The following is a 27,291-nucleotide window of genomic DNA, read 5'->3' as shown; positions in this document are numbered from 1 at the left end:
CTAATTATTTTAGTAATTGTACCCCATCTATATCTGTAATTATGTAATTGTGCTTGTATATCGGCGACGAAAAGGAATTCAGATACTATTCATCGATATTGTCTCTTTTTGCCATTCTAACGTTTACATCGATATTCCAAAACTGCAGCTAATAAATCATTGAGATATGGTATCTGTCATAAGAAGATGAAATATGTAAAATTCTAGAATAGATGATCGATAATTGATGAAATCAATAATGATTGAGTAAATTCATCTTTACTAAACACCTAATCATTTTTTTCAACCTCTTTATGAGAATAATGCCACATAATTGTAAAAATAATTCGAATTTTATTTTTTCCATACGTGCCGTGTTAATGTCATAAGCTCACAAGATTAAGCAACAGGTGCCACAGATAAATATCTTCTGAATATTACAATACTGTATAACAAGGATAGTAAAACAAAAATAATTTTCTCTATTCATTCAAATATTACAATTAATTTAACACTTTACATTCTTTTTGACTAACGTTTTTTTCACTAACTTTAAGAACACTTTGTTAAAGAACTACATTTTCGCGACAATGAATGGTTGTTAAATGACATTTTAAAGGTCAATAGGCAGACATTTTGTTAGTATAATCTAACAAGATCTGTTGTAATTTATTTTGCCATATTTATTCGTTAATGTCTTTTTTGTAATTTCTAGTATTTATTTTTTTTACTGTTTATTTTTATTTCTTAAATAAACACTTTTGCCGCTTAGTTTGTTTCTTTAAAATAATTTTGCAAATAGTGATCTTATAGGGCAGTCGGAATTCTGGCCTAGATAGAAAAATGTAAGCGATGCGATTGTTTGTTTATGACATTGAAAATATCGGTGTAACTAGAACACGCTTACCGAGACGCTGACCTAGTGAAATTTGCAAATTATATTAGTAAAACATGAATGCATAAACAAACGCGCATGAGTTAAATACCTGGAAAATAACGGGAGTAGATCATTAAGAATTAAGAGTTAACAGTCGAAGCTAGTGTTGTCATCCGTCAACTGGGTACTCTCTCTATTATTGTACTTAGAGAACCAATAAAGTAATTACGAGTATCCAGTGAGTTCGAGTTAATCAACCCCATGCAGGGGGTAAACTACCCCTAGAGTTCCACTATATGGAAGCAATCTAATAAACATTATATGATTATCCAATATTATTATAATCATATCTAGTTAAGGACTATTTCAGGGGGGGCACACCATTACAGGTTAGAAAAATCAGGATAAGGTATTGGAATCTTGGAAATCTTACAGGTAAGAGTATGGAGTTGGTATATGCGCTTAAAAGAAGGAGATTACAAATCGCGTACATTCAAGAAACGAGGTGGAAAGGACAAACAGCGAAAGAACTAGGTGGCGGATACAAATTGTGGTATGGTAGGGAAAAGTTCAGGTATAATTGCTGATAGTATATATCCTATATAATCTTATATAGTTGCGATGAGAAATATAATAGAAGGCTCAGATTTGTAGGTTTTTATAGTTTTGCTTTAAGATAGAGTGAGGCGCTGCAGCTGTCTATATCTTTTATTATATTATTTATGTAAATGAGTATTAAGGGCTAATTCATAAAATAAATCTACAAATAATGCTAGTATATATTAGTTTTAAATAATAAGCTTATATTACATTATAAATAAAATATATTAATTTCAATAAAAGTAGCAGCAGTATGTACGAAAACATGTAAATACGAAACTGTATTTGGATTAAAATTCCCGAAAGGGATTATTTTTATCAGATTCATCTTCATCTCTAAATGGATTTTTATCTTCATCATAGTCATCATCCTCATCATCAAATGGATTCTTCGGCATTGCTTTTGGTTCTACCTTTTTCGGAACAAACTTTGTCATGTTTGCTTCTAAAGATGAACTGTATCTAAAAATGCCAATAAGTAATTGAAAATTATTTTATTTTAGGTATTTTGGAGGTTTGTATGCACATATTAATTCGACCTTAGAACATTTTGCTGAGAACTTTTAAACAAGAAATTTAAAAGTTTTTATTAATTTTTTTTTATATTTTCCACTACTATTATAGGTACTATTTTTAATCCACTTATAAGTACCCTTATATATACCGGTATAATTTAATTATGGAATTATCATTTAACTTGAGAAATAGAAACATTACAATCAAGTTTCATCTTAGTAAAAAACACCCCACAAATTTATATTTTGAATGATTGTTTTTGAGGATAACTTGTCAACTGACCTTCTTGACCTTCAGTCAATTTCGACATACAGTGTAGGTAAAAGTTTATGGTCAGTATAGTAGAATTTAACGGGATATCTAACACAGATATAAAATATTTTCAGCGAATGGGCAAAGATAACAATCATATTTCCCTTTGGTCTCCTCTCCACACTCCTCATGCACGCCCATTAGTGAACGCCAGACGATTATTTCCGGTCCAGCTTATACGTAAGAAACAGCGGCAGGGTTACCTTATAACATATTTGAATTAAAACATTGAATTGATTCAAAAAATTGGCGATCAGTGACGCGGTTATATTGCCATTCAAAACTGGATGATGATATTAAAAATGAAATACTAATTGGCACAAATACTGGTACACAATTTCTTAAATCCATGAGAAATTTACAGATTCGCATTTTTATTTGACGAAATTGTAACCTAATTTCCAATAAAACAAGATAATTTTGGCAACATCGCCATTCGTTCGTTCTCTTCCATGGTAAACTGCATACGAGACATGCCAAACGCTATGTTATGTATTTCTTGTTGGAGGTAACCGCGTAAGTGTGAAGATAAAAATTTGATATGCAGACTGTTTATACAACAGAAGAACGTGTACAAATAATAAAATGGTACTTTGGGGGCAATTCAGTACAAGAAACTATTAATTTATTTATTATGACTTTTGAAAATGGGCCAATTCCTACAGAAAAAACTGTATTGGCCATTATTCATCAATTTGAAAAGTTTTGCTGTACTAATGGCAGATGTAAAAAATGCTGCCCATCAGATCAACCTCGCGAAAAGAAAATTTCTCAAGAACGAGAAATTAGAGAAATTCCAGTTTGTGCATTAGCTGAAGCGACGCCGTGTTCAAGTAACAAATTGCCGATCAAGTTGATGATTTGAATGCAAAAACAGTGAGGAATATTTTGAAAAGAAACAACTACCATTGTTATAAAGTGCAGACAACTCAAGAAATATTTCCTGATGATCAATTTAAACGGATGCAATTTTGTGAAATTGTGATGGAGAAATGCCTTGCAAATGTTTTGAAAAATATTTTGTTTACAGATGAGTCCTCCTTCACAATTCACAAGAAACATAATCCAATCCGTTGTACGTTATTGGTCTCAGGAGAATAAGCACTTGAGTGTGTCTGTACGTCTGCAGTATCCACAAAAGTTGAATGTTTGGACTGGAATTTTGGGAGACCATATTATTGGTCCTTTTTTCATTGAAGGCAATTTAAACGCAGTCAAATATCTCCAATTACTGCAAAATCAAATTATTCCTGCAGTTCAACGTCTTTAAATTAACTTCAATGAAATTTGGTTTCAACAAGACGGCTGTCCTGCACATAATGCAAAAGCTGTTAAGAGACTATTTAGAGTTAATTTTTGCTGAACGTGTCATTAGTACAGACGGTAAAATAAAATGGCCCCCTCGGTCACCCTACTTAGCTCCTCTAGATTTTTATTTTTGGGGGATGCTAAAAACGAAATTGTAAAGGCATGAGTTCGAGCGAGCCACCAACTTGGAGGAACTGAAGGAAAAGATAATCCAACTTAGCCAAAACATATCGGCAGATGAACCCAACGCCATGAGAAATGCGTTGTATAATAGATTTGGTTACTGTTCGTTACAATTTGGTGGTCTGTTTGAACATTTAATTACCTAAGAATTTTATTTGGTTTAGAATTTCTAATTGTTTGGAATTATTTTTAATTTAAACAGTAGTATTGGAATTATTTTTTATTTGATTTTATTTTTATAGAACTAATTTTTATTTTCACACCTACTACCTCTAAAAAATCTAAACGAAAATATGGTTTCAAAGATATTATTTGGAAAATACCAAATAATATCTTATTTTTAATTAAAAGACGTAATTTTTCATCTAGTTTAAATTTAATAGAATACACCTATTCCTTCCTAATGCTTTACTAGTACTGTCTTTATTTATTATTCTTTATGAAAGAATAACCCACGAACCCATGCAATACGGATGGCATATAAAACTAGTTCTGTTCTGCTCGTTACCACAGTATTAATTGGTATTAAAATCAGAGTGTCGTTACTTTGACGACGCGACGTTGCCAAATAATTTTGTACGAAGCTTTTTTATTGTGGCGTCATAATGCAGTTTATTATTTTTATTGAATAATACTTTAAAATAAGCTTATTTCGATGTTTAGATTTCCAATTCGGAAATCGTACTTAAAATACGAAACATTAATAAATTTTATTTATACAAAACGATTTTCGAAGTGGAAATCAAAATTTTAAATTAAACTTATTGTAAAGTAAAATTGTGGCATATTCCCAATAAAAAACAGTAAGCTGCCATTTAAATCAATTCGCCCAAATTTGATTATCTTAGAACATTGTTTAAATGCTAAAAAGACAACAGGTCAAATAAAACCAATAAGTTTGGCAACGTTGAACTTCCCCTCTCCTGTTCCCCTCACGCAAGGTCCATACTGACGATAGATTATTACCCAGGTTGTATATACAATATAAGCATTCTAATAACTACAATAATAAAAATAACTACAGTAGATATCCAAATATTTACACATACCTATGCTCTTGTAATCGCATTCTTCCTTCAGAAATCGGCATAGCTCTTGGTTTACTCTTCACTTCTGCTTGTCTTAAACGAGCTTCAGCACCTGTTCCGTAATTTAGTAGCTCTCTTTCAATTTTCTTGGCTTCCTGTTTCATGTTGTTGTTTTTTTCGGGTATGTCCAAGGTTTTCGGGATATTCTGATCTGTTATTATCTGAAGATTAAATATATTTATAATTAAATTTGCAAGAAGGAACTGTTAGTAAAGAGGGTTAAGAATCCAAGAAATTAACAACCAAGAGATACATTTTGCAACGATGTATAGTTGACAGAAGTAAGGTACCCAAAGAGGTGCAGTCGCACGGGAAGGTATGAAGCGAAATTCGACAATACCGTTGTGCGCGGCTGTTCCCCACTCTCGATACTCCCCGGCTGTGCTTAGCTAAGCCGATGTCGTCATAGCATAGCAGTCATCCGAGATGGAGGTTCCCATTTTTTATCCCTCGCAAGTGCAATATTCATTTCTGATATTTTCATTATATCGCTGTTTTATTCCTGGAACTATATTATTGCCAACACGGGCGTTAAAATCACCCATAATGATTAAATATTCATCGTTTGGGGTCTCGTTTATTACAGTCTGAAGGTGTTCGTAAAATCTTTCCCTTGTGGTGGTATCTCGTGCATAGATTGCTATCACATTCAGAGGTTTGACATTCAGTTTAACTTTTACGCTTACTATTCTTTCAGAGGTATATTTACATTCTTGTAATTGGTGTAGAAATTTTCTGTGTACTAACAGGGCGACTCCTTCTTTGGCTCTGGTTTCTTTAGCAACACCACTGTAAATCATCAGATAGTCATCTAGCATAATTTGACGCTTTCCTTTTTTCTTCGTCCCTTGTAGTGCACATATGTCTATATTTTTTCTACAAGCTCTTTTGTAATTTCCTGCTCTCTTGTGTTTAGAGACTACGTTCCAAGTACCGATAAGAATATTACTCGTTTTCCATAAATTCGTTGTCCTCTTTCTCATGTTAGTCGTCGTAATGAAATCATTCCCGCTCTGAGACATAATCCTGTTTCTATGAGCTGTATGGTTTTAAAGTCTATCAGTAGGGTGCTAACCTGCACCCTACTGTACAGTAACCTGGCTGTAGACCCCTCCTTTATCCGGGCTTGGGACCGGCAACAGTTTTGTCGAGCTACTCGATCCACCCAACATAACTGCAGAAGGAGTTTGACTACATAAAAATGCTCTATGCAGAGGAAGAACAAACGACGCTAGAACCGAAAACACCAGAAATTACCACAAATGAAGAACTTAATATAAATGTACAGGAAGTTCGGGAAATACTTAAAAACCTGAAGAACAGAAAAGCAGCAGGTAAAGACGGGATACCAAACGAATTACTGAAATATTGTGGAGCAGCAATGACGGAACAATTAACAACATTAATTAATAAAATTATAAAACACAATAAAATAACGGAAGAATGGAGAACGAGCGAACTAATTCTCCTATTCAAAAAATGGATAAAAAATAGTCAGAAAACTACAGAGGTATAAACTTGTTAAATACTACTCTAAAACTTCTCACCATCCGAGAAGTTGTGGCTTGTATTCCTAAGAGTTTTTACGGTACAGACGAAAGAGCTTTCACTGAGAAATTGGCTTACATTATGGCATAAGGACACACAGAAATCTTAGAGATTCTAGTGTTTTTACATGTGTTCGATTTGAATTTAGTTCAATACTAAAACGTGATATTAGGATAATAGGATAACATTAAGATATTATTAAAAACGAGAATGGAATTGTTATCATAATACAGTTGATATTTACTATTTCGCGACTTTTGTATACACAACGTAAGTCGTATATTTAAAGCAAACAAGGGTAGATAGACAGAATTCATTTAGTTGGCATTGCTGTCACAGTAGTGACCCGACCTGGGTTAATTGTACATGTGTTAAGTTATATAATAAATTAAAAAATAAGTGGAAATCCGACACAATAACATTGAATTTTTTCAATTATTATTCTCATTGGTCTTGGTAAATAAATGTGCCGATTTTTTTAACTGTAAACTGATTTATTTCTCATTTTAACAATTTTTTTTTACCAAATTTGATATGTATGAATTATTTTGCAATATGCAAATATGTACAAGGCGTCGCTATTAAATTGCATAAGTACAGTAGTAACAAAAAATATGGCATTCAATGCGGTCCGTGTCATTGTACTTGCATGAAAATAGTCATGAATATTGTCTTTTTGATTTCAAAGATATTTATTTGGTTCCATAATTTATCCCAACCCTGTATATTCACGGAATATTACTTTCATATTAAAAACATTAAGATATATTTACTTTGAATCTGTCGAATACTCCTCTACTTAAATATTCTGCGACAACAGAGAAGCCATCGTGAGCTTTTTCTAATTGCGAGTGGAACGTTTCGTGTAAATCTTTATTATATTCTCTAGCTCTAAGTAATTCTAGGAGGTTCTTATTTTCAGGTTGACAAGTGGGACACTCGTTTTCGTCGTCCGAAAAACTCTGAAAGCAGTGTTGATGGAAGCTATGCTCACAGAGGAAGTGAATCTTTGGCAATTCTAAAGTATGATGACATGCCGCACACCTACAAATTGAATAGAGCATTACTTATAATATAGAACCATCGAAAAAAATCGTAATTGTGGTTGGATTTGAGAATTATTTATAAGGCTTTTTGGTATTGTAGTCACCACCACCAATTTTCGCTGAGGGTGTTCAAACCATCGCCTTGATTACTTTCTATTAACCTGACTTTGTTAATGTCAATTTTGGCAATAAACGTAGATTTTTAACACTTTTTTTGGGAAATTAAGCAAAAATAGTATTTCACATAGTAAAAAATTATGGAATAATAAATGTAAAAGTAAATCGAACATTGCAGCACTTAGTTTATTCGAAAAATCAACGTGACAATCAATTACAAAATGGGTGTACTTATTACTAATTATGGACAACAGCAGAAAACTAAGGAAACGATCTTAGGGATTTTTAGTGACGAATAATAAGTAAGAATATTAAAAGGTTTTCAATAACTAGATATTAAGATTTAAACATATTGTTGTGAGTCAGATACCCCTGATTCTGACCCTGTGCGTTATGAAAGTCCGCTTAGAACAAGACATTGGACAAACTCAGTTCGAATTTAGAAATGCTTAAGGAACCAGAGAAGCATTATATGCAATAAATGTGCTAATACAGAGATGTTTAGATGTAAACTAGGACATATATGTCTGCTTCCTAGATTATAACAAGGCATTCGATACAGTGAAACATAATCCGTTAATAAAACTACTGAGAACAAAGAACATCGACACACGGGATATAAGAATAATAAATAATCTGTATTATGAACAAGAAGCTGTCATAAGAATAAATAATCTAAAAACTAATAAACTAAAAATCAAAAGATGTGTTAGACGGTTGTGTCTTGTCGCCATCACTATTTAATGCATACTCAGAGGATATATTCAAAAAAGCATTAGAAGATGAAGTAGCAGGCATAAAAATAAATGGCCTACCCATACGTGAAATTAGATATGCTGATGATACAATACTAATAGCAGAAAATATTACAGATCTACAAAGAATTTTGGATAAGGTTGTTGCAGCGAGTGAAGAATTTAGTCTGTCACTAAACATAAAGAAAACAAAATTCATGGTTATACCAAAGAAAAATATTAGATACATCAATCTACACGTAAATAATAAGACGATAGAACGAGTTCAGAATCATAACTATTTAGGTGAAAACATTAATGAAACAAATATTATGTTGTAGAGACCTCAGCCTAAATCTTAGAAAACGAGTACTAAAGTGTTATGTATTTTCTGTTCTTTTGTATGGTGTGGAGTCATGGACTTTAAATAAACAATGTCTCAATAAATTGGAAGCATTTGAAATGTGGACATATCGAAGAATGTTGAGAATCTCCTGGACAGACAGAATAACCAATGAAGAAGTACTAAGAAGAATAGAGAACAGCAGGGATATACTGGATTCCATCAAAATAAGAAAACTACAATATCTGGGTCATATAACACGTGGTGACAGATATGAATTCCTAAAACTAATAATGCAGGGAAAGATTCAAGAAAAGCGCAGCATAGGTAGAAGAAGAATGTCCTAGCTGAGAAACCTCAGAGAATGCTTTGGATGCAGCTCAACTGAACTCTTTCGGGCTGTAGTATCAAAAGTTAGAACAGCAGTGATAATTGCCAACCTTCGTCGCGGAAATGGCACGTAAAAAAGAAGAAGATTGTACGTATCAGTGCAAATTTTTCTTAACGACAATTATCAATCTAATTAGTAATTGAGTTTTGAGTTAAGAACTGAACCCACAGAACAACGTTACAACTGTTGTCAGAAATTAGATTAAGCGAAAAGAAGTTATTTTCCAGATTGATTACCGCAATGGAGCAACGTCAAGAAGAAAAAGCAAAACGTCGACGGTAAGTTGAAAAGAGATAGAGAAGACAAGGAGTTGCTCATGAGTCTCAGCAAAAATAGAGGACGCTAAGATGAGTAATCAAGATATGACAAAAGAATACATGATTAAAGAAATTGAGGTAACAAGAGGTCTAGTACAGAAAAGACATCATGTGGTAACGAGAACTCTTGAAAATATCCGTATAGAGATAGAAACGACCCCAAACAACTAAGAATTGAAGCTAAACCAGAAGTGATTTGTTCCGGAATAATTAAGCCTCCTAGATTTTACGGCGAGATCTCCTAGCTAGTCTACAGAAGGCAATTCGAAGCTGCTGCACAAAATAATGGATGGGCAAATGAACAGAAGGCAACAGCTTTCATATTAGCACTTCGAGGTAAAAGCGAGAGGACGCACAAAAGAACTATAGGGCCATCGTATCTGCTTCATTTTAGTTGGTAAATTATTTACTGATTATATTACTGCTTATACAGATTGTAAATTTATTATAATAACAAAATTATTGAAGAATAACTCACCTTGAGCCTCGTATCTCTATAACACCGGTTTTAAGTTTTTCTAAATGCTCTTTTAATTTATGAGTATCCCTACGATAATTCGAAGTAAGATCAGCAATTTCTTTGGTTTTTTTCTGTTCTTGTTGAAGTTCATTGGTAATATAAGATCGAATGTGACCTAAGGTTATTTCTGCATTTCCGGTTCCTATAGCGTCAATTACAAGTTGTGGAGAGAATAATTTTTCTTTAGCTATCACAGTTAAAATCTGAAACAGAGGTACTACAGTTATGAAGACCAAAAAGTTCAAAATTAACATTAATTTAAAAAATTCGTATTTGATAAATAAACTATTATAAGCACATTTAAATTTTTGAAAGTAAGTGGAACTTTTTGTAAAAATTAAAATAATCGGTGAACTACATATATTTTGAGACAATTATTGCATTATCACCTAGTTTTGTCTCTTTCAATAAAAACCGATACAAAGCCAATTATTCTCTTATGGTACGCACATTACCTTCTTTATTACAGGGTATGGCACGACAAGTTTTGATTAAAAGCAATGTAGCTGCTGGATGACGCTGAGTTGAAATATAAATGTCACTTCCAGTTATACCGGAAGTATACGTCAACTTTGTTATTTTAAATAGAACCTAATGTTCTTTATTTTATTTTCAAATTCTACATGAAATTTTAGATAAAATTTGTGCACAATATCCTATAGCAAAAATGAAGTTTTTTCGAGATATTTGGATTTTTTCAAAATTTTTCAAAAACAAGCGGTTGCTCGTGAACTGCATATGTCTATCTCATTGATATTTCATACAGAGTGTTTTAAACTTAGCCGCCAACATGCACAATTTAAATCATTTATAAGATACTTACTTCAAATAGAACACCCTGTATTTGATTACATTTTTCGCTGTATTTTTTAAGCCAATTCGCTTGGTATCGGTATTCCCTATACCGAAATCCAACCACTTTTGAGATATTTCATTATCTAAGTTAAAATAATAACGTTTTATTATTTTGTAACGATATAATTTGCCTACCACATTGGGTATCACTTCTAGAGGGATGAAAGTGGGGACTGAGCAATTACTGGGCTAGAGATAGAATAAGCAAACAAACCGAAACGTTTGCGAACAGTCACTCTTGTTTTGGTTGGAGAGCTGGGTCGTAATTAAGTGAATAAAGGAGGTACTAGAAGGTATAACTACAAAGAAAGAAATCACTGGCTGGTGTATTTCCTTTAAGAAAGTTTTTAGGATTGCAATTGAATCAAAAACTGCAAACAACACACGACTGTGTCCCACACAAACTGCAAATAGTCTGAAGTGGGAATACAAAATGGACAAGTTCTGGGAGGTAGAACACTGATTCTAATTATTCTGGATGACTGTAATCTTCGAAAACTCGGCCACTCAATTCCTTCTTAAAACCATGTGGACTTCTCAAATAGTTGGAAACGCCTTCTTACAAATCCTTCACATAGTGCACAGCACAACCAATCGGCGATTAACTCAACAAAAACTGCCAAATAGCATCTTGAGCCCAAATTCACCCCTCAACTTAAAAAATAGCCGGCTTTGAAGACTATACGCCGAAAGCTATCTCTTCCAAATCTCCTCTCCTAACTGTGTTTCTTCTTCTCGGTTCATTCGACCTTTCACAACCCCCCGACCAGTTTTCGCTGCTACCCAATCAGAACTCTTTTTAATGACGCTATTTATTCGATTATGGACCTTAAGAGTACTGGGCTTTCAAAATTGTAGGAATTATTTAATTAAAATGTAAATGTTATCTACGCAGTTAAAATTTCTCTTAGATGTTTTCACATAACACTTGTGTAAACAAACTTCAAGGAATTTTTATACATAACAGCCAGGGGCGTATCAAATAAATTTGTATACATTAAATATTCGATAGTTGTAAGGAAATTATTTATGCTACAATTTTAACATTAGTAAAGGGTAGGCCATGATTTATATTATTTATAAGGTGATATTTTATTATTTTTTCATAAGTTATTAGTTATGATAAGTAACCAATAGCATGAAAGGATTATTAATGGTGAATATCATTAAAAACAGACACAGAAATCTTTGGAAAAAGACAATACACGACATCATGATGACCACTACACTCCCTTTCGGAGCTCAGGATTGAAGAGAGAGAGAGAGATCATTAAAAACGTTGACTAGGTAGTTTGTATTAATTTAATTAGATAACATATAAACTAAAATAACTAAATGTAATATTAAAAAATAAAGTTTTACAATAAATGTTCAAAATTACCACTATCTACTTCTAAACATTTATGAATCCTTTTCTTTAAATTATGTCTTACAATTCTGGAAATATGATCAGATAGTAGAGGATTAAAAGCAATTAAGACTCTCTGCATCATATCATCTTTTGTCGTAACAGGTTTGGAAAATACCTGATTTTTAATATAACACCAAATGCCAAAATCTAAAGGAGTCAAGTCAGGAGAACGAGCTGGCCAACGAAACGGACCCTGATTGGCAATTCATCTATCATCAAACCTGTTATCATCAAAAACAGCTTGTTGTTTATTGATTACAATTTCACGTCACTAGCCTCGTTATTAGTGGAGATATCGCTATTCAATGTGGACTAGGAATTTTTCAACTTTTGGGAAAGTGGTATAGGACATTGTGCACAAATTTTATCTAAAATTTCAGATTTTTAACATAAGTTTTACTCAAAACCCATTACTTTTAGTCAAAACTTGTCGCGCGACATCCTTTATACATGTTTAAAGTCGAAACAATTAAAATACACTGGATATATTTCGCAACGCTGCAGAGTATAGCCATTTCCACCGGTTGATTTGGTAAGTAGGATCACTGCCGTGATATTATTAGAATTAGAGAACATAACAGTGTTGCCGATGAAAAAGATCTCTTGGTCTGTTCCATAAAATATATCTACGTACCTCAGTTAGTAAGTCCAAGGAAGGCTTTGTAGTTTCTCTAACGCAGGACCAGAGAGCTTGCACCCATAATGTGGGTTCTTGATGTCCAAATCTTCTGCAGCAGGCTAATACTGAATTCGAATCGTTTTGGCTAATGTGGTACCTAAAATAATTGTGTGAAACAACATGTAACTGAAACAAACTGTATATATTATCAACTGAAGCGTGAAATAGGAGGTTAATTTAAGTAAAAATTGCAAAATGTGCTCTACAGAAAAATGCTGTTTTTATTGTAAAAAAAAAAGTTGTAGACGCTGTGATTTGTAGCATTTGCATGAGAAATTACTACCACGATAGTTCTTCTTGAAAATCCGGTGCAATTAAAGTCCGGTGAAATACAGTCAAATGTGGTCAATGTGCAAAAAGTAAGGTTAAGTCAGCAGAAATTGACATTTCATCATTGAAACCAAATGAAATCATCGAGTTTCAAAAACCTTTTCAGAAGATTAAAGAATCTATGGCTTTCTTAAGTGGTAAATTTGATTCTCTCATGTTGCAAAACCAAAGTGCACTACAAGAATTGCGAGATGTGAACAAAGAAAATATCCAATTAAAAACCAAAATCACACAGCTGGAGAAAAGAAACTGCGAATTATAAATTAAAGAATATTCCTGTAACATGAAAATTCATGGAACCCAAATTAATAATGAAGATTGGGTGTGTTAGACTATTACAACCAGGAAACTAAAAATAGATCAGTAATTATGGCAAAATTGAAGTCTCCAGATATTAAAACAAAAGTTATAAAACAAGGAAAAATCGTAAGATAGACACAAATATGATAAGATTAGATAACGTTCCACTAAAAGAAATACTACTGTTTGTTGGCTGCACTGGGATATTTTATCATTGATGAATAACTAACCTTAAAATTTGCTGATACAGTTTCTGTTCTTCATACAAATACAAAATTCCTTCCCTAAAAGAATGCATATGACAAACAACTAACGCTTGAGATTTGTCATATTTAACATCGGGATTTTGCATCAGTTTTAAAATCTTCTGAGATAATTTATTTTTATCCGCAATATTTTCCAAACTTGCCCATACATGTAAATAATGTTCGAGTAATGTATTATACACTGGCATGCTGAGGAGAACGTCTTCATTAATTAAATATTCTAAAAATTCGACTAATCGTTCGGAATGGTTCAGAAACAAATGAATAAAGTCTTCTGGGTCTGCTCTGCTCTCTGAAATAAATACAATTTTAACTTAAAAACAATAAACTTCATTCTGTTTTATTTGCATCATGGGTAGTTAAATTTTTCATATTAGCAATAAGTTAGCATGAGCTTCAAGGTTGCAGCTCAAGAGAAAAGTTAATTTGAAACAGTTTTGTGGTAAAAGCCCCATGAAAAACGATTTCACCAGGGCATTTCTACATTAGAAAAAACGTTAAAACATTTACTATCAAATGATATTTATTTATATTTTATTATTAATTTAATGTTTAGTCTGAAAGTGTTGACAATATTTGTAGTTTGTATCCAAAACCGTGTATTATAAACTGTATCAGAATCAGAAGTCATAAAAATCTAGTATAATAAATAATAATGGAGTATTTTCGCCCATTCATATATTTTTTTTAATAAATAACTTCTGCCTGGAATTAATTTGTTAACAAAGTTCAATAAATGTCGGTCTGTCAGAAGAAAACAACGCATGCTTGGCAACAATGCAGACGAAATATACAGTGTTATTTATTGATACGTTATCAGCTGGCGTCAGGAGCAAACATAATAATTGATTGGATTTTTTAATACAACATAATTGTTTAAAATATAAATAAATAAATAATAAAATTTCTTTCTTGCATTTCTAATAACGTCGGTCTAATTGTCAGGTGTAGAAATAAGCTATTAAATCGGCGTACCTACCTCCAACGTTGCCAAATTTACAGCTTTGTAAGTAAGGTGGCTTTGATGATCGTACATAACTTTTTTATTAAGACTAAAATCGTTTATTCTGTACAAGCGAAAAATCGTGTAAATAATTTACCTCCTAGTGCGTCCTGCATGTTGTTCGTTGTTTGTTTATTATAATTAGTACAAAGCCTCTTTAGAAGTTGTGTGCTTTCATGCGGTGCATGTTCTACCAATGTTGGACCATATTTTCGCATATAATCCTCAGCTTCCCAAAATTTTAAACTGGAGATATATTCAATAACTTCGGTATATTTTTGATGGTCTTCTAGTTGAAGTTTTATGTACCAATCATGTTTTTCGTGTTTCTTGGCCAGCATTAGCGCTTCCGCTGGACTGCCCTGCCTAAAATTGAAAAGTATAACTTTATTTTATATTTTATGTATATGTGTTAAAGTTCAACTTAACAAATATTAATAGTTTCTTAAGGCGCGATTCCAAGGTATTTGCCAGATGATTTTTTTTAATTCCGTAGAATTTTTGCCAAAATTTCCCTAGATTTCCCTAACAACTTGACAACAATATTTAGCCTAGAATCCTAGAATGCACTACCTAAGTCTGACGTCAGAATGAGCGGGGGTTTTAAAAACCTTTCCAAACATTTCTAATTTGTGTGTATTTGTCATATAAGAAGTTGGAAATATTGGTTTGTTTAATTGTTTGATGAATAAATCAGGACTTTTGGTTATGAACGTTCAATCTGTGCGATTGGTATTACTTGTTGTTCGTGAATTTGTGAGGTAAGAATATCAAAGTATTAATATATTTTAGCCCAGGGGGCTAAATCGCTAATTCGTCGTTCGTGAAATACCACCACTCTAGTCACCGACAGGGAATCACATGAACAGTTAAGGATGGATTCAATATTTCGTACCAAAAATGTGCCGTAGTATTTTTTTCAAGAAAACACCCTATTAAACATCACGCTGTAACCTTACATGGCAATGATATTCCAATTGTTTCGGAATTTAGATATCTTGATGTCGTACTTGACAGAAAATTTCTTTGGACTCAACATATTAATTATACAATTGGTCGCTGCGAAAAAGGTATTAATTTTCTTAAAATGGTGTGTAAGAGATCGTGGGGTGCAGATCAAAACATTGCATTGAATTTTTATCGAGCCTATATAAGATCTATAATAGATTACTGTTGTGTGGTATATGGGTCAGCTAGCATAACCAATTTACGTAAACTTGATAGAATCCAATTTAAAGCTCTAAGGATTGTGTTAGGATTGATGAAAAGCACTCCAAATGAAGCCACCCTAGCTCTAGCATCTGAAAACCCACTCTCATTGCGCAGAGATTATCTGGCAAGCAAATATTTCCTACCAACATTATCGTGGCACTTATAATGCAAAAATAATTAATGAATTAAATACAGCTGATTTAACATCTACATACTTCATTAAAAAAAACTCTCCACCACTTGCAAGAGCAATTATAACTTGCAACGAACTGAAGTTAATAAATTCCCGTTGTAATCTTATCTGGGAATCGTTGGATATACCACATCTAACAAGTGTTCTAGCTACAAATATTATTATCCCTAAATACCAAAACGAATTTTGCTACACTACTCTTAAAGAAATCTTAAGTGGCTATTCAGATCATATTGTGATCTATACAGACGGGTCAAAATCACCAAAATGTACAACCAGTGCTTACTTTGTACCAAAAATGAAGATTAAAAAATCATTTATTTTAAATAATCAATCCAGCATTTTTTCTGCTGAAGCATGTGCTATATACAAAGCCCTTGAATTGTGCTGTGAAAACCAGTGGAACAAAATTGTCATATGCAGTGATTCACTGTTAGTATTACACTCCTTGTGTAAAAACTTTAAATTCACAATAAATACCATATATTCATATTAGAAATTTTTCAACAGTTACTAAAACTATCAGATCCATATGGTACTAAATTTCTATGGGTTAAGGGACACTCAGATATTGTTGGCAATACTATTGCTGATTCTATAGCTAAGTTAAGTAAGTAAAAAGTTAAGGAAAGAGAAACCAAAAAACCAAAAATCGCCTGAGGCCAATATATACTTTAGCTCAGGTGGATCCCGACGTAATTCGCAGTTCGTGTATATTCCACCAATTCCAATTCCACCACAATATATAGATATATATATATATATATATATATATATATATATATATATATATATATATATATATATATACATATATATATATACATATATATATATATATATATATATATATATATATATATATATATATATATATATATATATGTTTGTTTTGAGGTTTCCGCGGGAGCTATATGTGCTGTCACTATTTTTCCGGGTTTGACTCCGCGTTACAACGCGGAGTCAAACCCGGAAAAATAGTGACAGCATATATATATATATATATATATATATATATGTATATATGAAATAAAAGCAAAAATTAATCAAACTTTTCACGCCTGAATCGGAATCAATAAACACGATATAACAGTTATTTCAGTATCTCTACTTCGTCAGCCGTTCGAGCTGATTCCGATTCAAACCAAAAAGATTTTGTAGACATTAGTTAGACTTTTTGGCCAGACAGACAATATATCTGGGGCATTCTTCCAATGGAGAGAAGAGGAAATAGATCAAGATGATCAAAAAAACAAGAAGAACATCCCAATACTATTGTAATTTGTTTCTAAAGCTTTCTTCTTAGACAGCAATATATAAAATCTATCTTATCAACGTGATTCTTGCTGGATGTTGACTGCAAAAAAACTGTTAAAGAAACGGTTGGCTAGTTTTAGTAACAGTTGGAAGGACTGAAATACAATATGGCTGGTTTATACCTTAATGTTTTTATGTAAACAAATTTTATGACCTTACCGCCTAAGATACACTGAACCAATGACATTTTACTTTACCCAACCTTAGTTATAAACCACTGTAGATAAGTGAGATGTATTGAAATCATATACTTTAATGAGTTACTTTATTCTCTGAGTGAAAAAAATGGTTCAAATTTTATTTTAAATCGATTCTCCATGGTAAATATTAATTTTCTCTTGTTCGTATTAAAACTTAAGCAACAACCGTTATCGTTTTCGTATATATATTAAGAGGCAAACATAGCATTAAGACATACCTGCATACTTTAATGGCAACATCCACATCGTAATTAAAATCTCCATCTTTTGACAAAATAAACTCTTTCAAACTGTCGGACTGACCGACAGAGTTATTTAGTTTGGTGTAACAATTTAGCAACAGCGTGGTATGATCTTCTGTTGCGTGACCTTGCTTATGTAAAGCGTTCAAATACATCGTAAGCTTTTCTATATGTTGGGAATCCAAAAATTTTCGGATTACGTAGCTCGGTTCTAGCTTTCCAATAGTCTTTATGTATTGCTCAATAGCGCCAGAAAAATCACCTGAAAAGTTAAACTATATAAATACATGTGATCAAAAATTATATTCACAACCTAAATTTCGATGACACAATTAGTTATACATCGAAAAACCAGTTCAAAAATTGTTTAACCTTGAAATGCAAAATTGTTTTGCAAACTCTTTCCTACATTATACAATATAATATCCATTCAAAATGATTGTGCATTGTGTTCCTATTAAATTTAATTTTACTAATGTGCTAAGTGTGATAATTGTTATATATTAAAAGCTATGATATTTTCAAAAGACTCAGTAATTCCATCCAATTTTAAAAACAAATATGCCCAAAAATGTTAGCCCAACATATCAGAAATATTGACCAATCAAGTAATGCTACTTGGTTAATTCACAGCGCAAACTTTACAAAGTTACATGCTTCCATGAAAGTTTGTAACGTTATAAACGTCACATGTTATTATATATATTAATAATTATTTTATTTCAATTTTTGTCGATTTTATTTATTTATTAGCTTATCTTTAATTTTACTATTTTTATTCTAAAAATAGTTGGCGCTCAACTCTCCGATCAACTTTCTATTTACTAAATATTCTGTCATCTAAATTCCAATTGATATTTTCACTAAATATTCTAATTCCTTCATTCATACTCTATCATGTTCTTTGAGATAGAACTTATTAAATTTATATGTCTCACTTCAATAGACAAAGTATATCTGTCAGTTGGCCACTCTTAATTGACATGTCAGTTGTACTTCAAAATTGAAAGAGAAGTTGTTGTTCATCTATAAAAAGGTATGCCTCTATTCAAAATTCATTTATATATTAAATCATTCTATGGAGTGATTTCAAGTTGATCAATTTGTTTTTTATATATCTGTCTTTTTATAACTTCGTATTTAAATTAACCTAAAACTACACACCACATTTTATTTTTCAATGTATTATTCCCATATGTAGTTAGTATCTTTAATATAATTTAACTAATTCACATTCAATTAATAATAATGATATTCATTTTATCCTTGCCAATTTGATATTTAATATTGTAATTATTTTCAATTTTCATATGGTAAGGAAATATTTTAAAGTCTATGCAGTTGCTAACACAAGGTTCATTATTCTAGTTTTTTTGCCTAAAATTTAATTTTTGTCCACCTTTATGGATGAAGACTTCCAGAATCACATGGTCGACCATTGGAAGTAAAATACTGCAGTAGGCCGCTGCTATGGGAACTCAACATGTCCCTGGAGTTTAATAGCAATATCAACAACAAACTAGCAAATAACAACTACATTCTGCAATCCTACCTAACTACTTAAAGACAACATCAGAAGCCATAAGTATCATTTAAAAATCTTTTTTGTAAAGCTGTAGGCAAGAATAGCTTTGATTTTAATTTAATAGTAATTTTAATTTCAATTTTATATTTTTTTTATGTATAATAAATATGATTAGTTAATATCTTAGGTTTACGTGTCCTAAGATAAGACATTCTCACACCTGAGATACTGAGTTAGATGAGGCCGAACAATTGGCTCCCAACTTTCGGATGTAGTTATACTGTTACCCATTGGCAACTACTGTTTCTAATGGGCCATTTGATGGTTACAAGTTAACTAAACGCTTACTTACTTTTTTCACACAAATGATCCCCATATTGCTTGAATATGTTAACCAAACCATCAGTATCATATTGTTGGCTCTTCGCAATCCTTATTGCAATATCATATAAATTCTTCTTAAATAGTAATGACAGCTTCGACTGCAAATCTTTTTCATCCAAATGATAAAGTTTATTATTTTCATCCAATATATAAAAAGCACCCCATTCATTCACAACAGCTTTAATTCTGGGCATTGTAGTTGAAAATACAATAAACTTGTTATGTATATCTAAAACTGTTATGAGGTTGCTTTCTGAATTGTTGGATGGGGTTTCTGTAGGCATGGTTGTTAAGTTTGCAGAACGAGTTGTTTTAGATATAATAATAAGGTAATTTCTGAACCATTCCAACATTACTTTTTCGCCATCTACTGCATAACATGGACCTCTACCATCGGAAGTGTAGCAATAAATGACCTAAAATATATAGTTGTAATTATCAGTATACACTCAAGAAATATTGGTGAAATTTTTTATAATATAAGTATCTGTAACTTACATATATGTGTGATAAAAGAAAAATAGGATAATTCGTAATTTTGATGCAATTTTTTAAATATGTTTATTATCTAATCGAAAATTCTTCTAAATACACAGAATATAGGGACAACATTGTGATGTGTTCACAAATACATGAAAATGTTTGACTCTCTCTGTTCTTTGACAACTCACTGCTACGGACCTGGAGTTCTTGTATCAAAGGAATGAAAAGATACTATTTTTATATGCCGAAAACTACGGCCTTGGAACAACAAACAGTAGGTTCGATCGATTAGTTCTGTTATAGCGTGTGATAGCGAAAATTTAGTAATAACAAATACTTTCTCCACACAGCCTAATAATTCATTGAATTATTATGTTTGCTTCTAACGCCACCTGTTGACGTATTATTTTAGTGCAGAAAGAAAATGGGGAATTGGTCAGGCGAAACAGTTATCACTTGAGGCCTTCCCTAGTTAAAGCGGAAATTAAGAAGAATACTGATTTCGCACATAATGATAGATCATTAAACTCCTCATCTGGGAATCAGAGTTGTGGAGTAGAGGAACCTTCAACCTCCCAGATGAATGCTGAAAATAGAACTAGCGCTAGACTCAAAAGGGCTCCAGTGCGTTTTAAGGACTATCAAATGTAAGGGGAAAGATGTCATATCAGTAGGTTATGATTACGGTCACGGGGCTCTAGGCACAATGTATGGAGACTCTTTGTCAGTTGTCACTACAGTTTGTTAAAAAGTATGTTTAAATAAATGTAGTAAACCCAATGAAATATTATTACTCCTGTGACATTTGATCGTAAGACTTTTTTTACCAAACTCTGTCCTTTCATTGAACTACAGCAAAAAGCTATGCGCTCTTGATAAAGCCAGCAACTTCCCCATGGGTAGTTTAAGAATTTTTGCTAAGTTAATACTAGTTTTGCAGATTTATATCTCCCTAATATCACTACATATTTAAAAGTGACTCTAATTAATTTTGTTTTCTCTTTTTTTGATATATGCACTTTCTATATTGTATTTTCTATCTTACAATTTGGCTTCATTTTTGAAACCAATAATTTATTCGTTCATTCATATATGAATAAAAAAAATAGTTATGAAGATTATATTTTAGTAAATTTCATAAATTTATACAAAGCATACATTGTTTAGTTCTGACAACCCTGTCAAATTCAAACGAAATATTAAATTATAATAAAATATAAATAAATATCATTTGATAGTAAATTTAATTATTATATACATTAAATAATATGTTTAAAAATAATAATTGTATTTGTATGAAATGATTTTAAAACAAGAAGTGTGTTAAAAATTTAAACTGATGATTCAATATTATTATGAATCAGATAACATTTATGACTTTTTAATTTTGACAATTGTTACGAATGAAATCTTTTATTGACAAATATTCTTATAATTTTTTACTTCTCATTTAATGTTTTCTTAGTTATTTTTCATTCAATTTTTATTTAAACTAGTGTGAGCAGGTAGTGAAGAACAACTATTTTGTGCTGCTACCAGTTGTAGCTATGCCATCTTCTGGCGATAGTTTTGTGACACTCGCCTCAGCATTTTACTATAGAGGAAAAAGTAATACAATGCCAGTATAGAAGCTTAGCTTCAAAAAGTAAAACAAATACTTACATCATCTCTACCAATCATAAAATGATTCTCTTGCATGGAATCTGCCAGTACACTACATTTTTTGGTACAACCAATATTATCCAAATGATACTAAAAAGTAAAAAAAAATGTTTTTAACAACCACTTAAAAAAATCAATTAATTTAACTGATTTTAACTTTTCCTCTTGGAAAAGAAATGTCTATACAAAAAGATTATAATTTTTGGTGGAAAGAGGAAAGAAAAATTAGAGAATACTAAATATAAGGAGCACTAGTATCACCAAAACATGCCTAGTATAACCCCTAACATGCTAGATTTCATGGCAAGCAATTTCATAGCTTATTCTTTAACTTCATCAAAAACCATCCACACTGTTATCTGACTAATTACAATTAAATTCAAAATAATGACCTACCTTTTGCTCTTTGTCTTTTTGTGTAACATTATAAACAAGGACAGATGTTTCTGTTGCAACAAAAAGAAATATACTAGCTGCTGTTGTTTTAAAAGCCAATCCTGTAATGATCGCATTTGCAGCCCTTAGAAGATTTTGCTTAGAACTCCTATCTCTTGTGATATCACCTCTAAAAAATATGGATTAGAAAGATTCTATTGCCATTTGTGTAGGATTTATCTATACTAATACTGACCTGTAAATAAGAAGAGTACCATCTACAAATCCCACTGCCATCATTTGTAAGTTTTCGTGAACACATAATGCACTACTTTGTACAGGTCTATTTCCAGGGAGTGCTCTGGTAATTCTGCAACAGTATGGAACTCCATTTTTGTCTAATCTGCTAGTATCCCAAACTTTTATTAAAGGATTCACACCTGGTTCATCTTGCTAAAAACCAATTATTTTTAATAATAATTATTATGTATTCATTATATTTGTAAACTTACCCCTATAGTTACTAACAAAGGTGAATTTCTCATTTGCTGAGTTAACTCAACATTTATTTCATATCCTCTAAAGTATATTACCTGCCACGATCGTGATATCAAATAAATTTGACCAAGATTATCACTAAACACCAGGTGGTTGTTTCCACTTGAAGTCGTTGTGATCTTAGATTCCTAAAATACAAAGTTTTGTCATATATAAATAGGAGAACAGTCAAAATTGAAATATAATTAAGAGCTAGAGTTAAGCTGGATTTATAGTTTGATGTACTGTAAACGTAGAAGCACTGGAAAAAGATCAACATAGAATTTTGTGTACTGTTATTTATAAATGAATGTAAACGCATGACGGAACGTAAGTGAAACGCACTGCAACGGAAGAGTTGGCCAACTTTCATCTTTTACAGTGCGTTACTTGCGTCTGGCCAATCAAAAGGAAGAATTTTGTGCTGTCAACCAAAGTGAACTGTCTGGCCTGCCCACCATTTTGTAAAGTTGTTTATCAACATAATCGAATTTTGATTTTGTTGATTATTTGTTACAATGAACGTTAAGAATTTATAAAATAATAATAATAAATAATAAAAGAATATTATTTATCAATCATGGTCAGTATCATGGTCACCAACTCTAGCCACTGTTTCTACTCATGTGAAAAAATTCCACTCCGTCGATTTATAAATTGAAATAATATTTACAGTCCGTTTGTTACGTCTGCAGTGCGTCTACGTCTACAGTCCGTCAAACTATAAATCCAGCTTTACATATAACAATATAAATGGTATGCAAATGTTTTTTATATTTGTTATAATAATATAGGAATAGTTTACAATTTGTAAAAAAAAAACTAAAGTGGAAGAGGTGATAATAAAAATGGAATGTAAAGTCTCAATAGATACAAATTTGAAAAGAAAACAAGAGGAGAAGTAAGTAATTATATAAAAATCATATAATGACCATGGCAATAAAAGAAAGGCTAAAGCCATAGGAAAAAAGGGGCATAAATTATAGGAAAGGAAAGTTCTGATAATAATCTCCAAAATTGATTGCAGCTTCAAGTTTATGGCTAAAGTATGGCAATGAGCTTACTTAGCGTTTCGTAAGAAATGTATTAACACAGAATGTCCACACAATGTATTATTGTAGGGATTTCTGACGAAAAGGAATATATCTTCTACTGCATTGTATACTTTTGATTTTATAACATAAATTTTGATTTTTAGATATGATCATAAACTAAATTGATAGTATATTAATTTTATTTGACTTTGTGTGCAAAAGGAATCCAAAGCTTATTCAATTCGGCTTAATAGAGACTACTGATAATAGGTCATCTCAATAAATTATCTTATTCAAATAAGCAAATAACCTACCTTAAACAATTCCTTTATTTTCCCTTCATCAACATTTCCTTTCAGGTTAAAGAAGTGGAATTTCCGCCACTGAAATCATGTATATTATTTAGAAATAAAGTACATAGAACACGATATAATATAACAACTAATTACCTCTAAAAATGCCATATTTCTTTAAAATTTACATTCACTTTTTTCTAAATATTTACTTTTCCTCCCACTTCTACCTCTGTATACTGTCAACTGTCACTGTCAGTGTGGTGACCGCCATGTTTTGGTTCTGAGATTTACCGGGTTACCAGTTCTACTGATTTTTCAGTAAATCTACTGATTTTCACTTCAATTTACTGATTTACTAAAAGACTAGACTAAAGGTCGCGGCATATTATCGTACACGTATAGTTTCCGGCACGTAGCGTTTCCACTCCAGCAATTGGGCTGCGCATTCACATTTTCATAAATAGAACGTTTCAGTTTGGTTCGGTGAAGATATGATCTCGCTTTTCTCGACAAAAATTATGTGCAACTGCTCTTCTACTTAACGATGAAGAATGAAAAACTGTGTTAAAAAGAAGGTTTGAAGTACATCCAATACTAAAAGAAAGGAAGAAGGAATGTGAATACTGGACTTTATACAGAGAATTAATTGATAACGATGAAAAATATTATGGATATTTTAGAATGAATAGGATTCAGTTTAAATATGTTTTAAATTTAATTTCACCTTCAGTTAAAAAACAAAATACTACATTTAACGAAGCCATACATATCATACCAAAAAGTATTTTTAAAAAGAAGAGGTATCACATGTATAAAAGACAAAATAGCCTCGAAAATTATTTTTTTAAATACTCTGTATCAAAATCAAACAAATACCTAAATAAACAACGGGGGAAAACGACGGACATCTAATTTACATTATCCTTACCAACCGATTACGACTCGTTACGTAGCCGTCAGCATCAGTAAAATATTGTTTTCAAATATACTGAACGGAAACGTTAAGTGTCTGAAACGCTATGTTCCGGACAGTGTGCGTTGTTCATATTTAAAACCATTTAAATTATATTTTTGGAAACTAAACGCTATGTGCTGGAAACGCAACGTGCACGATAATATGCCACGACCTTAAAAGATATTTCTATTAGGGATAGGGTTGTGCATTTGTTTGATTGGAGAATCTATTGCAACTGGCTGAATGATGGTTTCGGTTTCACCCATCGAGTTAGAACACCGAACAACGTTAGAATCTATGGCTTCTAAACTCGATGGTTTCACCATTCAGTCAATTTCATACGATTGCGCGTCTCCTGTCTTTCCTTGTCTAAGGGCGAAACCATAGACATAATAAGAATTCGGACATTTTTCACATTTGGTCCCGTTGAAGATAGCCAATCTCAAATTAGATGTCAATTACCTAAGTTTCACAGAACGAAATATTGCGTTGGCAGTGTTTCCATGTCCTTATAATGTATGTACGTGTTATGCTTCAACTACAAAGAGAGAAAGCTTTTAAAAAGTACATTTTTAGTATATTATTTTATGGATTCTGTAATTTTATCATTTATAAAAACGAATGAATTAATATTTAACAACAAGATAAATCATACGATTTCCTACTTCGCGAAACCGAATTCAAATGTTTACCACTATGCTTTGTACAAATTACAAAGCAAATAGCTTGATGAATTACTCGGCAAGGGCATCTAAAATATACATTCCACCTGCCGTTCATTATGGTCAAAATTCGTAGTGAATTCAGTTTCTGGTATTCCAAAAAGAGTAAAGAAATAAAACATAATGACGGTATTAGATTTTTGTTTCGATACAGGGCAGCGGCAAGCCGCTTATACGTATTTCGACCTCTTTAGATCTCATCAGAGCGGTATATACCCCTGCTCTGAATCGAAACAAAATCTATCCCGTCGTAGTCACTGTGCTTTCTACAACTTGCAAAGCAAACAGCTTGATGAATTACTCGGCAAGAGAATCTAAAATATACTTTTCACCTGCCGTTCATCATGGTAAACATTTTTTGAAAATAAACTGATAACATTTATATTTCATGGAATGCTGTGCCTTGTAGTGATTAAAATATGGTTAAAATTTCAAAGTGATTGGTCAAATAATTTTAAAAGTTATTTTATTTGTTTATCCCAAATTATTTTTTTTTGCAACAATATAAGTCAGAAAATTATATATGTAGTTTTAGTGATTGTAAGGGTAGTTTCTGGAAGAAGAAGACTTGTTCTATTATTTACATTAAAAAAAATTAGGAAAATTAATTTTAAATATTGGAAAGATGGGAAAGGAAAATATTGAGACGCATATTCGGGGGACGAAAGACAGAAGATGGTCGGGAGAGAAGAACCAACAATGAATTAAAGGCTTTATACAAAGAACCTACCATTACTAAGTTCGTCAAGTCACAAAGAATCAGGTGGTTGGGACATGTGGAAAGAATGGCAGCAAACAGAATGCCTAAACTAGTAATAACCAGAAAACTAACCGGCCCCAAAAGAAGAGGTAGACCCAGAATGAGGTGGATTAGTAAAGTGGAGGAAGACCTTAAACATATGAAGGTGGGGGACTGGAAAAGAAAAGCACAAAATAGAAGCGAATGGAGAAATATTGTCCACCAGTGGCGGCTTTTGGGGGTAGGCAGGATAGGCCGGGCCTACCCAATAATTTTAAGAGCTTTAAAATTGAAAAACATATATTCAAAAATTATGTTAATCCATGTAAATAACTTTTAAATGTACTACTGTTAAAACAACTATGTTATTATATTACCACAGAAAGCATCGAATCTTATTCAGGCATTTTAAATATCATTAATAGGCCCGATCGGAACTGGCCGACCCAGCTCACATAAGATCCCCGTACAAAAAGCGTTTGAAGTTAAGCAGCTTGCCGGCCAACGATTTATATTGTCGTGTTTATGCTTGCTGTTTAGGCACCAGACGATCGGGCCTACGACGACCATCGTTGTCACTTGTAACGTAATTATCGAATTATAATATAAATTTTCTTTTGAATTATGATAAAAAAATATGTAACATAATCTATAATTGTAGCATATTTTTAAACAAACAACACAATTGCAAA

At 32.0% G+C, this 27,291-nt stretch overlaps 1 protein-coding gene across 1 annotated transcript; it reads right to left on the bottom strand.

Moving 5' to 3' along the window:
• Window positions 1–1,621: 1,621 nt before the first annotated feature.
• Window positions 1,622–24,433, bottom strand: Vps11 (vacuolar protein sorting 11). The gene is made up of 15 exons (XM_072537866.1): window positions 24,337–24,433; window positions 24,202–24,270; window positions 22,829–23,002; window positions 22,573–22,769; window positions 22,338–22,506; window positions 21,942–22,031; window positions 19,765–20,212; window positions 17,864–18,149; window positions 14,821–15,089; window positions 13,685–14,012; window positions 12,780–12,921; window positions 9,838–10,082; window positions 7,185–7,455; window positions 4,825–5,024; window positions 1,622–1,918 (listed from the first exon to the last, which is right to left on the bottom strand). Exons 1-15 carry the CDS (start codon window positions 24,349–24,351, stop codon window positions 1,747–1,749), a joined length of 3,075 nt encoding a protein of 1,024 aa, XP_072393967.1. The 5' UTR covers window positions 24,352–24,433; the 3' UTR covers window positions 1,622–1,746.
• Window positions 24,434–27,291: the final 2,858 nt, after the last annotated feature.

The sequence above is a fragment of the Diabrotica undecimpunctata genome, chromosome 7 (genome assembly GCF_040954645.1).
Source record: "Diabrotica undecimpunctata isolate CICGRU chromosome 7, icDiaUnde3, whole genome shotgun sequence".
In the NCBI taxonomy this organism is placed as follows: Eukaryota; Metazoa; Arthropoda; class Insecta; order Coleoptera; family Chrysomelidae; genus Diabrotica; species Diabrotica undecimpunctata.
Note: the sequence above shows the minus strand (reverse complement) of the source record. Positions and strands in the feature narration are given on the sequence as shown.

Excerpts from the sequence above, each read along its gene's own strand:
- Vps11 (XM_072537866.1), bottom strand. Across the intron at positions 22,770-22,828 it reads CTTTGTTAGTAACTATAGGG|CAAGATGAACCAGGTGTGAA; the intron begins GTAAGTTTACAA and ends ATTGGTTTTTAG. Across the intron at positions 18,150-19,764 it reads GGATCATTTGTGTGAAAAAA|GTGATTTTTCTGGCGCTATT; the intron begins GTAAGTAAGCGT and ends TTAACTTTTCAG.